Genomic DNA, 13579 nt, shown 5'->3' on the forward strand with positions numbered 1-13579 from the left:
ATTATGCTTAAGATAATCCATTATTGCCTCTTCAATATTCTTTTTGTCCTCAGGGTCTCGTCTGATAAGACTTCATTATTTTTTATTTTTTTTGTCCTCATTTGACATATCCCTCATTCTCTGCGTACACCGACCACCTAGCGTGCCCACCGGTAGAAGACATGATTAATTCCTCAACCGAGCCTAAGCACGATGACATATTGGTGGATGATGGTAAGCCAGAAGAGGAGACACATCCCGACTGGATTTTAATACCAGCTATAGGATCGTAATGGAGTAAAAACCGGAGATTGAAGACCCAAGATCCTTGGAGTTTATTTAGGCATAATCATTGGACCCGGGGAAAAAAAAAAAAAAAAAAACCCCGGCGCCCTCTCTACGATGAATCAAAATGTCCCAGTATGCTCGATTGCCTTTGTTGCCTGGCCTGGCTAAGTCCATCTTTGATGTCTCGATCAGGGACGTCAACCAGCCAGCATGCTGAGGCGCAGATGGGTCAACCCAGACTTTACAAATCTGTCTTCTAGCCAGAAGTATTGCATAGAATAAAAAGAGTCTTGCCTGGCCCGTATGATAAGACTTCATTATTAAAGCGCCATATTTTTGAAGAAGGTTCATTGTGGCTGGCCGCCAGTTTAACACTAATACACAAATGATCTGAAACCAACTTGGGGGATATATCTGAGTGTTGAATTAAATGTATGAATGACCCTGAAATGAGAATGTAATCAATTCTAGTATATGAATTATGTGGCGAGGAGTAAAAAGTATAATCTCTGGAATCTGTGTGTTGAAGGCGCCACGCATCTTTGAGATTAAATTCAGAACATAAGGTGTGAACTATGGCCTGCGATCTGGTGGGGTGGCATTTGCAATTGGACTGTCCATCAATAATTGGATCTAAAGGAATATTAAAATCTCCTCCAACTATGATAAGATCCTCCTGAGGCACCCCTCTTTAGTTATTGATATACTCTCCCAAAAATCTGGATCATCTGTGTTGGGACCATATATATTCACCACGCGTATGAGGTCTTCTACTTTCTTTAAGTGGATAACTAATAGTCTGCCATCACTGTCGTGAGTTTGTGATTCTAATGAAACTTTTACTTTTTTTGCTATCAATGTGAACACCCCCTTCCTCTTATGATCCGCTGGTGAACAAGCAATTTGAGATATCCAATTATGCTTAATAAAAGTGACATCTTCTTTAGATAATTTTGTTTCTTGCAATAAAATGATGTCCCCTTTGGTTTTAGCTAAATAATCAAATATTTGTCGACGTTTAATTGGGTGGTTAAGCCCTTTAACATTTCAGGAAATTACATTGAGATCTTCTTCAATATTGCATGACTTAGGTTGTGCTAACATAAATGCGATTGAGAACAGGTTGCACTGAACACGCACATTATAAAATAGTTGCTGACTTCCGCATTAAGTACTAAGTCATTTTCAGAAAACCAATTCACAACAAAGAAATAAATTGTCGTGGCAGTACAAAACCTATAAGTATCAACCATAATTGTGTATGAAATCTCACATAGGTACTCTTGAAAAGACAGCGAAGAGAAGAAAAAGGAAAAAGACACAAAATAATAAAAAACAATAGGGGAAACCCAAAAAACAAAACATAGCCCAACTAGTAACATTCCTCATGTTCTGGGGATTCCCCGAATCCAAACCCAAACACCCCTCACCCTCTCCCTCCCCACCCATCCTTGAAAACCTTGAATGTAGGAGGTGCAATGACAGGAGCGTCAAACTGTCGAGCAGATATTGAATAACATCAACATTGTTAAGATTTCCCAATATTTACATATGAAATTAGTCAATTTGAGTAGGACATCAGAACATCCTAAAGAACAATCTGGCTCATAATCAAGGCAACTAACTAGGCAGAAAATAGAATGGCTCCCCTTTTGAATCATCTTATAACGCAATAAGTGTAGCAGCTATAATCAAGCTGTCTGAAAAACACCTCTAAGAGTAAAGATCTAACACAAGATTCTCACCTCAGACGAGCTAAGCAGCTAAAATAATCGATATCGTGTTTATACAATAGTACAATCACTGACTAAACAAAAACAGACATTAACTGTTATCCGGTTAATAAAGCATATGTAAGTATCATGATTTCCTTTTATTGGAGGAAGATTGAGTAGTGTCCATGTCTTGAGGAGGGGACCCTTCAAGAAAGTTCAGCAAATCTTTAGGCTCCGTAAAGTAGTGACAGTGATCTACAATGGAGAATTGAATGTTATTAGCTCTAAGTTTGTCTCTCAGGAAAAGAAACCGCTTTCTGGTATCCACAGTAGTCTTGGAGAAATCCTGTGTGAAAATTATTTTGTGACCATTCCAAAACAGTTGACATCTTTTACAGGCAAAGCTGAGGATAGATTCAGTAGAGGTGTATGCCTCTGTGAAGCACAAGACTGAACTTCTGTCGTTTATATGGAATAATGCACGAGGTAATGGTGCGCACGACAGAAGACGCAGTAGTGGTGTCATTGGATGCCGGTATGTCATTTTGACAGCATCGAGTGGACGTACTCATTTATGGTCCTGTCCAAGCTGGGCTTTGGACCAGGGTTTTGTACCTGAGTCCGGCTTTTATACTCGGACCCCATGGGTAGAGCTCGAGTCAAGGGGGCGATATCTAGACCATTTGCGCTCCACAGGGGCACGCACCAGGGATGACCGCTATCCCCCATGCTATTCGCGATGGCTCTTGCGGCATGGGTACGTAGGGATCCTCTTGTACAAGGAATAGATGTTGGGGGGGCCTGGGAGGAACATATCTGCCTCTATGCGAATGACATCCTGCTCTATGTGCATAGACCGTGCCACACAATTCATAGACTTATCTGTATCTTTAGAGCATTCTGTACTTATTCTGGTTACAAATAAACTGGGATAAATCACTGGTCTTATCTTTGACGGGTCAAAAACTACACCTTGGATAATAAATGGTACTGCATAATGATCAGTCCAACAAAGCTGAAGTTGGGGGTCAACGAGAATGGTGGTGAGGTTGGAGAAGATGGGGTCTAGGAGGTGACCTGCAATGTTGGTGGCAGCAGAGTTAGGAAGAGAAAGATTCAATGAGCTCAAATCAGCTGGGCACATCTGCATTTGCGAGTGCTTACGTAGGGGAGCGAGAAAGTTACCCCGGGAATGAAGGTGAGTTTGTGCGGCGTCAGCAAGCCCTCTTAGTCTGCTGCACGTCTGCATTTGTGTGTGCTTAAGTAGGGGAGCGAGGGATAACTGGAGCGCTGACCGCCTGAGGATGTGATAGGGCGGAAATGAAATTCACAACGTGACCTCTGACCTTCGCTCAATCGGCACTACAGCCATGGTGGACCAGGGCAAGAGGCAGAGGAAAAGCAAAAACAGCATTGGGGAGAACAGGTAAAAAGCGTAACTTAAAATTGTGTGCAGTAAAAACTGTTAAAAACAGCAGAAAGTCCCACCAGCGTCAGCAGCCCTGTCTTAGTCTTAGGAATCTGGGTTACTAGGTCTACAGAGAGGTTTCTAGAACTGAATCTAAATCCGCAGCTGGAGAGATTACGCAGAGATATGACAAACTGGCGGAAGCTACCGATCTCACTTATGGAAAGAGCTGTCTTGTTTAAAATAATGGCCCTCCCACGTTTACTATATGTACTCCAGAATACTCCATATAAGATCACGACCGCAGTATTTCGAACATTTGATGCAGAAATACGCACCCTGTGCGAATGCTGCAAAGGGCAGTATAGGAGGGGGACTGGCAGTGCCTGACGTCAGGTGTTACTATCTGGCTGCTCAGCTTGTGAACGTGAACGATTGGGTATTTGCACCTGACGAGGAACCAGCCTACAGGGTAGACCGTCACACACTGGGACCTGGGGATATCCTGCTGCATTGTATAAGGGTGGACGTAAGGCGCATCTTCCGGCATAATCGATGATGGTCATATAAGTATGGCGGATAGCCACAAAACGGCTGGTGTGGGAATCCAAACTGACGTGCGAATCCCCATTGTGGGATTGTGACCAGTTGGCAGAAGTGGGATGCCTGGAGGGCTTCCGTAGGTGGAGCCTCATTGGAATTGATAAGTTCATGGATGTCTGACGAAATGGGGAAATGTGTACATTTGAGAACCTACATTCGGAATATAAATTGGCAGAGGGAGAGAGACTCCGGTATTTAAAGCTGAGACATGCCCTGAGGTGCCATGTGATGGAGAGAGTGCAGTTGCCTGACTTTTACCCAATGGAGGATAGATTACTGATGTACCCGATGGTGGGCAAGGCCGTAGCACTTATATATCGCAAGATAATGAACAATCGAGCGGATCCTCTAGGCCCTGAGGGGAAGCGTGGGAGAGAGATGTGGGACTATTGGAATATGACGACTGGACAGACAAGTGGGTGGAGGATATGCAGAGCCCCAGGGAAATTGCCATACGTGCCAGATTCAGGTTAGTCCAACTCAGGATTCTACAGAGGTCCTACATGGCCCAAACACTACAGCAGAGACTGGGCCCATGTGAATCTATTCAATGTGTTAGGGACTGTGGGGAGACGGGCACCTTTTTTCACATCCTTTGGACCTGTCCCAAGATTCGGAGATCCTGTAGAGATAAGATGGCACCTGCTGATAGTGACGGGGGAGGCCATCTGGCCCAAACATACAAAAATGTGGCTGGCAGTGGCGTCTGGTGTGACAAAGCGGAATATAGCGAGGGCATGGGGTGCAGCAGAACCGCCAAAGGTGGGGGCTCGGATACAGGACCTAGACTGGTGTAAGCAGGCCGTAAAAGTGGTGGATGAGCGTAGAGGATGCTCTAAAAAATGGGAGAGGGTTTGGATCGTGTGGGAAAAGTATAGAAGCTAATGAATACTGGAGCCGGGAATTTGTGAATCCTGAGGGGGGTACTACGTGGGTCCATAGGCTATGGAAGGAACAAGTTCATTGTTTATAATGTGTACTGTTGTATAAGATACCACGATGTCCTGTTTTGGTCTGTATTGTTAATTAAAAAAAAAAGATGTGTATTTGACAGTTGATTATTTCCCAGTATTTTGTAAAAGTGTTGGGTCCCAAAGTTTCACTCAGAAGCCCACGGCTGGTGCTAATAAAGATAAGAGGTCTGAATACCAAGCTGTGTAGTCTTGATCCCACCTCATGATTTCTCTTTCATCCATCACCGGACATTCCCTTCTCTTTTACAGCACTCTTTCAAATTCTTCTGCATCCCTCCTTTATCTTTGTAACAGTTTTTCTGTCTTTCTCCTCCTCTCCATCCTTGTTTTTCTTGCTCTGGGTCAAAGCTTGATAAGGAAAAATATGTGACTGAGGGCCTCACCTGCAACCACCAGCTAAAATTAAGTACTGTATGTGTCACATTTGCTCACAGCTAATAACATAAACTATGTATAATCAGGTTATTTTTAAAAGCCATTTTTCAGGTTAGCAAATATTTCAGGCCACATTTATAAAAACAATGCTGCAAGCCATTTTGTTGCACCGAGCTACGTCATTTTAAAAGCACAGGTTTGCGTCGTATTAGCAACAAGACGCGCATCATTGTGCTTTCCCCTGCACTATTGCACAATTGGCTGCCATGCGCCAGTGCAGGCACCCTTGCATCATGTTGTAAGGGTGCCTGCATTTCAGGATGATTGTTTTTGTGCAGGAAGGCACACCTTCCTGCACAAAAACAATAATTGATGGCATTTATCTATTTCTATGCGTGGTGCGGAATGCAGCATGCATAGAAAGAGGAAAACATTAGGAGAAAAAGATGTATTTCTCCTTATTAAACCACTCCTACACCTCCCCTGGGGAGTCATAGAATTCTGATGCATTTCCAGCTTTACAAAACTTTGTAAAGCTGGGAATGTTTCAGGTTCCATGGATGTTGCATGGGAATACCAACAGCAACACACATGGAACGCCCCTTTCACACAGAGTAGGGCCCATATTTACAAGGCTATGAAAAGTCATGCAGGGTGACTTTACGTGGCCTTGTAAATATGGGAAATATGGCCAGGCACACTGCGCCGCTGTTGTGTCCGAAAAAGCGCCACACCGGCAGCGCAATGGCCTTGTAAATAAAGCCCTTCAGTTATAACATTGCATAAGTATATGGACCACACACTTTCATGCACTGCCGACTGCACTTACCTTATGGCAATCACTGGCACCAATCCATACAATGGGGTCGCCTTTTGCACTGTCGTATATCAGATCCTGAATAAAACAGTTTTCTTCCAGTGAGTGCACAGAAGCAAGATGGGCAGTAGGTGTAAGGCTTTGGCAATAGATCTGAGGAAACAGATGTTACTCATAGAATGTGGAACAGATACAAAAAGCAATCGCCATAAGAGACACAGACTACAGTCATGACAAGTATTTCAATTAAAGAGGGACACAGACTGTAAACCAGCCAGGTGAAACCTATTGTGATATGTGGGGGCTCAGAGAGTGAGGGATTGCAAACCTGCAGTCTCAAATACTGTGAGCGGTGCAGAATTCAAGTATACAAAGTGACTCTCATTGAGAGTGGTAGACTGATCAGAACAACAAAGTACTAATTGTGGAACCCAGTTTACCAAAATTATAGGAACACCAGACGAGACACAATAGTAGCATCTTTGAGGCAGTTTGGCATTTGAAACTAACCAAAGTATGATGGCCCCCAAATATTTCAGGTCTAGGGCTGCATAAATCCTCAAGATGACACTGTTTCTTACCTCTCATACATCACAAAGCGTAAGACATAGAGAGGAGAAAAATCGAAAGCAAGATCATGCCTGAAAGCTAGGCTACTTAAGAAGTAGTACAACTGACTTCTATTGGCTTGCAGTAACGTGGAGGCGGGTTTAGCTGTGAGCTGGGGGGAGGAAACCTCAACCAGCGAAGATGCACTAGGAAGGATCTGGCAAGTGCACATGGCAAAAGACCTGCATTAGGAGGATGGAGATAGATATATTCCTGAGGAAACTCCAAACTTTCCAGCTCCACAGACCTACTTGTGATGCTTAAATGTGTAATTCTTGTAAGTAAAGGCGGACTTCCAAAATACAGGCCTCTGCTGTGCTTGACTTCTGATTCCTGCCCTCTTTATTGTTTTTAATTGATCACAAAGTTTAACCATGTTCCTCACTGTTCAATTGTGCGCTGAAGTGGTTTCATTTTTAATACTATTGAAGGTGTTTGCTTCTACAATACTGAGAGACAAACCAATCACTGCTTCTCAATCCTTCAGCAAACTCTTATTAATCTTGGGTTCTCTGGCACAGTTCATATCTGACAGAACTCAGGCCGTTGCTGTGCCGCCTTTTGTTTCCAAGAGCAGGAGATTTAGCAATGGTGTGCCATAAGGCTACAAGCTTTTGCCTTCATCGTGTAATCTATTAACGGGGCATTTGGCTTCCTTACTTTGCTAGTTTGGAGTATGTTTCTCTGTGTATGTTGATGACTCGGTTACTTACCAGTAATCTTCATTATTCCTACTCATAGTCGTCCTCGAACCGGTCCTTACCAATGAGCACTTCATGTCTCAACCACAGAATTCACCCATAACAAAAATAAACAAACTTTGCCTCAAGCAATATGGCTACAGAGAAAGTGGATAATCTATTACGTAAAAGGAGAGGCTGAAATGACATAACTTCCTGACATGCCAAGCAATAATACATATCACAACGTTTTTTCCTCTTTTTCCCAGGAAGGAAGGGAGGGAACCGAAGATTCAGGTGAGGAAGACCATGACTAGGGGTGATCAAGATTACTGGTAAGTAGCCGAGTCATTAGCTACCTCATCCGTAGTCCTCATCCCAGTCCATTTCAGTGATTGTATACCAGATCTGCAAAAACAGAAATGACACCATGCCACTAGAAGTAACGCAACACACAAGTGATGTATTAAATCAACAAATACAAAACTTTTAATGAACTGAAGACAAAACAGCTGTCCCAAATTCCAAAGAAAACACCTTCCCATTCTCAATCTGAAGTGAGTAATAAAGTTGTAAAGGTAAGTCCAAACTGTAGCAGCACAAATATCTTTTAAAGAGGTGACCCTGAAAGCTGCCCAAGAGGAGGACATACTTCTAGTGGAGCATCCCTCTATGTTGGGAGAAAGGTCGACTTCGGAATTCTGATAGGCTAGAAAAATTACCATCTGTATCCATCGATTTAAAGTCAAAGTGATAGGGCGGTGTAACTTGTCGTACAAGCCATAAGTAACAAAGTTCACCTTTCTAAAAGAGGAAGTACTTTCAATATAGATAGGAATGGCTCTATAAAGCCCTATCATGTGACAAAGACTCTCTTGCTCTGTAGAGGTACATGGAAAATGGATGGTAGCACCAAATCATGGGACAAATGAAAAGCAGAAGGTCCCTTGGGAAAAAAGTAAGGATCTGAGTATAACATCCTTTTGTAAATAAAGGGACCCCCTCGCAAGTAATTAAGGTCTAGGAGCTGGAGGGGAAAGTAAACAGTAATATGCAAAAAAACTCCTCTCTGACCTATATTCCTTTTATTCAAAATATGCGAACAAGATCTTCACTGGTGTATCCTGGAAAAAATTAAAACCAAACCTGGACAATTGAATGACACGGTGCGCAACCGCAGAGAAACTTATTGGATTTTTTCACTAGACAGCGTTAAGAACGGGTTAAATGAAGAAATCATATGGAACGTAATGAACCGTTAGATCTGTCTTTACACACATCTATCCATCATATTCCTCTTTGTTGTTCTTCTATTACATTCTCGCGCTGATCTACACCAGCCTTTGAGCATCCTGGAATTGTGTTCATTTGATGCATTTTGCATAATCACAGTGATCCATCTTGCAATCCCAGGTCACTATGAGTAATTATTTGCCAAGACATATGAGGACCACAGACCATCTTGTATAGCTATGGCCATCTTGCTTCACATACTACAATATGACGACGCATTTGCCCCTAGGGACTTTGTATAACTAAATGCCCTATTTGATCGACATTCCTTGAAATTAGATCTTCTACCTTACCCTCGCAATCCATTAGTGATGGGGTCACATGTTGGGTCTATACTTAATCTGCATCGTAGCCTCAAAGTTTCATATGGCAATTTTAATTGCTAAATACATAATTTCACCTTTCTTTACTGTGTTTTGTTCCAACGTTATCACCATTGTGCTGGTTTCTCCTTTATTATTACTATTACACCTCTATGACTAGTGTAATACTGAACTACTATATAGTCTCTTTTCTATACGTATTGGATCACGTGCAAGCATCACAACTTAGAAGACTGCCTTTCCCACTTCCGCAGTCCACTTTCTATGCCTATCAGCACGCTCTGAACCCACGCAGTAGGTCGTATACTTTACACGCATGCACGGCGTTCCTTTTTAAAGGCGCGGATTCTAACAACTCAAATACGGACTCTTGGAGACGCGGAGAGAGACGGTTGTTGACCCAGGCAAGACGTTTGTTTTTCCACAACAGCAGGACCGACCAAAGAAAGTGGTGAGTTACACAGTATTAGACTACGGAATAGCGATCTGTCCATGTTTAGCAAACCTTTAACGCTAAATCAACTCTGCAGGTATCTCTATAGTCATCACACCAGGCAGAGCACTTTCCTTGCCTTTCCGGTATACAAAATCTTTAGAACGTTACCTTTTCCGTAGTAGATTTTATCACGCACAATTGATTATAGCATTGGGCATATAAAGCCTCGTATATATGAAGCACCTTTTTTAAAAACTTTTGTTATTTTTTGAGATGCTAGTATATATTACCATCGCAGGTCATGAACCTATCTTGCTAAATAGCAATTAACTATGGATATACCTATATATATGCGTAGCATAGGCGTTCATGTACATACTGTACCCACATGTCAGTAGAGCTTCCAAGTAGACAATTTTGACATCTCTAAAGGGCGTTGATTGAACATATATATAATTTCGTAGTTCACCACCAATAGGACACTCTTTGCCCATATAGCATTTAAGCTAGAATATGCATCACAGCATATATCATTATTGCTTGGATGACTAGGCAGCTCTGCTTCAACCAGATTGCGCCAATCTTTTCTACATAAATATCTGAACGAGGGTTCAGATGCAAATGAATAACAAAGTGTTCTTTGTAGTTACTAGTTAATCATAATGAAGGACCTATATAGGTATACATCCCTTTAGTGTTTTAAAACACGCCTGCCAATCCTTCTACTATATGTTCTTTCCCTAGGAAGTTTTTCCTGCGCACTTCCAAGAAACACTAGTAAATCGCTGCACAGCTATCAAAATCTGAATAAGGAATACTCAGCCGGTCGAAACATCCTAGGACTCAATGCATATTCAGTGAGTATGTGACAACGTGAATAGTTGCACCAATACCATTGTATATTAGAGCTGCACCTAGTGCAACAAATCGTTAAGCGCAACATATAATGCACTTGTCTTAAATAGCTTTTTTCTTCTACTTTATATCTCCAGAATGCCATGATGTATAGTATACTGTCGTCTCTCTTCTCGACACCACGTCAGATTAGTGAAACCTAGTCCAACGCATTCATTAGGTACCACTACCATCATTATATGACACTCTTTTTCCAAAATGGTCACATATCAAACCGACCTTTGAAATAAGTAGGCAGTATATCTACTGATTCCATTGTTCGTCTTTTCTTAGAAATTGCGTCTGCCTTTGGCATAATAGAAGTCACGTGCCATATTGCTCCAGTTGAAATCTGAAGAATGAAATCTCTACCTGTTTTCTAAATAGTAAGGGATAGAATCTCAGAACATCTTGGTATAGATTAAAAACCGTACAACTTTTAACTTTCTTACATGCACTGTAAATAGTATATTCACAGCCATCCTTTCTTAGGCACATGGATGGTGATCATCGGGTACATTGGGAACTGTACTATCTCTTGCTCTATATAAACACTGATCACTTATATTAGGAATTTAAGTGCACATATTGGTGTTGTTTTTCCTTCTACCTTAGGGTATGACAACCTTTTTGGGCTTAATACACCACTCATCATTGGTCTTAGAAAATGAGTATTGCATCAAACATGGGCTGACTATAAAATAATACATATTTGTTTGTCATGATTTTAGGTTTCCCTACTCGGTACAAATCCAACGACACTGTACCTTAGTTGGGCGAGGTCCTGATGAAGGTGGTTCATTCCCTGTCATCCCACCGAAACGCGCGTAGACCACGTGCGCCCTGACCTATCTAGGTTATTTTCATCATAACCTATTATTGGAGATGTCTTGTTATTCTGATACTCCCTATACCCTTAAAGTATAAGTGTGAAGTATGAATGTGAGTGTATTTGAGTTATGAGTGTGGTCCTGAATATTGATTGGTTTATTGCTGAGTAGGGTTCTGATGTCATACAGATTTTGTATAAATTCCAAAAAATTGTTGTATATGTTTACTTGAATAGAAAATGATTCATCACATGCTAGAAAGCAATGAAATTTGATGTATAACAAAAATGACTGTGTGAAATGAATAAAATGAATATATTTTTATTAAAAAAACAAAAAGTCTCTGTAAATGTGATCTAATATGCAAAGCAATTAGGCTCATAATTATTGGTCAGCCCATGCATTAATTATATTTTGAATAAAAGGAATATAGGTCAGAGAGGAGTTTTTTTGCATATTTCTGAGTATAACATCACCTTGTCATGAAAGAACCTTAAAAATGTAAGGTGACAAAACAAATATCCAATTTCTCCTATTCTACTGCCAGATGTAATGGCCACCAGGAAAATGAGCTTAAGAGTTTCGAATTTTAGAGAATCAGTAAAGAACAGTTCTAACAGAGGAGACTGCAAGCTCCTTAGAACGAGAGGCAAATTCCAAGGAGGGACCGCAAAATGGATAATTGATCTCCTTAAATGAAAACTCCTTTGCAAACAAAAAGCCAAAGGGATGAAGTTGGAAACAAAATGACCTCTGATGTACTTAATTGCTATCCAATGGCTACATAACGAGGAGACAGACAACCCCAACAGAAAACCATCCCTGAAAAATTATAGTATCTTACCTCCTACCAAAGAACAGGAAGATACTCCCTAGGACAACATCTTTTGTAAAAGAGTACTTTCTTTTCTGGAGTCCTGGATAGAAAGAGCAATTTCTGAGGAACAGACTAATTCCTCCAATCTGCTCCTCTCAATCTCGACCTCTATGGAGAGACAGATGAGAGATTTCATTGGAAAAAGAGATAATCTGAGAGGAGAATATCCAACTGGAAATAACCAGGTAGGAAAAATCGATAGATGATGCAATAAGGGGAATCAGGGTTGGCAGGTCCCGAAGTGAACCACCAGCCGCAGAAACTTGCTGATCAGAGAAAAAGGCAGAAAGATGAAGAGAAGCCTTGGGGTCACCTGAAGCTCATTGTGTCCACCCCTCATACTTGCTGGTTTGGCAGAAGGAAGCAAAAGCTGGGAAGAAGAGCATCCTGGAGAGATGCAAACAGGTCATGCCATAGGGCACCAAACTGAATTATGATCTCATGAAATATTTCGGGGCAGAGAGATATCAATAATGAGGAGGGGAATAACTAACTCAGCTGATCTGCGCACGCATTCTCACTCCCCAACAGAAATATTTCTGTCAGAGACAAAGGATTGTTTTTTGCCCAAATACCAATCTGTTCTGCCAGAAATGCTAGTGAAGGAACACTGGTACTCCCGAAACGGTTCACATGGGCCCTCTTGAACTGATTGTCTGTTCTGATCTGGACTGCTGTGCCCCTGATCCAAGGGGAAAAACTCAGTAGGGCTTTGAAGACAGCTGAAAACTCTTTCCAGTTAGAAGATGTGATGGACTCCACTGAGGTCCAAAGGCCCTGGGCCAATTAATCCTGCAGTATTGCTTCCCAAATAAGAGCACTTGCATCAGTTGTGATTGTCTGCGGAAGGGGACGATCCAACAGTACTCCTTTCAATAGATTTGATGGATTGAGACACCATTGCAGGTTCAGAGAAATTGGACCAAGGATAGGGACCAAAAAGTCATAGTTCTGAGACATTAGGTTCCAAATCGAACGAAAGTGATAAGCAAGGTCGTATAGGTGTCTGTCTGCAAGCCCAGAGTACTAGACACAGAGCAGCCGCCATGTCACCAATTATCCTCACCCATTCACTCGTTGCAGCACTTTGAAAGACTAGGACATTCCTCAAAGATCTCGCAATCTTCTGTTGCCCTAGGGGAGGAAGAAATACATTTCCCAATTTTAATTCGAAAAGAACCACAATGAACTGCAGCACTTGATAAGGAATCAAGTGTGATTGTTTTTCACATTATTGTTGATTGTTCAAGCATTGGCACACCAACTGGATGGCTTCTTGGCCCTTAACAAAAGAGGAAGCACAAATCAGCAATTTTCCAAACAGGTAATGCAGGAAATTGGGTTATTAATTGTGCAGAATTTGAGGCCTGGTCAAATAATGGTTCAACGATTTTCCCTTATTGGAAACCAAGCACCCCATTGTAGCACTGGACTCTCTCAGGGTAGCAAAGCAGTGCAGTTTAAGGGCTACTCAGGGG

The 13579-nt window shown here is 41.8% G+C and overlaps 1 protein-coding gene across 2 annotated transcripts in view; it reads right to left on the bottom strand.

Moving 5' to 3' along the window:
• The window catches only part of LOC146831259 (lectin-like), a 50854-nt gene that overhangs the window by 21100 nt on the left and 16175 nt on the right, over positions 1 to 13579 (bottom strand). For both annotated transcript variants that reach the window (XM_085604125.1, XM_085604123.1), the window contains exon 4: positions 6172 to 6312. In XM_085604125.1, coding sequence (XP_085460251.1) covers positions 6172 to 6312 — 141 coding nt within the window. The remainder of the gene's footprint in view (positions 1 to 6171; positions 6313 to 13579) is intronic.

Source organism: Triturus cristatus, chromosome 5_1, assembly GCF_964204655.1.
Source record: "Triturus cristatus chromosome 5_1, aTriCri1.1, whole genome shotgun sequence".
NCBI lineage: Eukaryota > Metazoa > Chordata > Amphibia > Caudata > Salamandridae > Triturus > Triturus cristatus.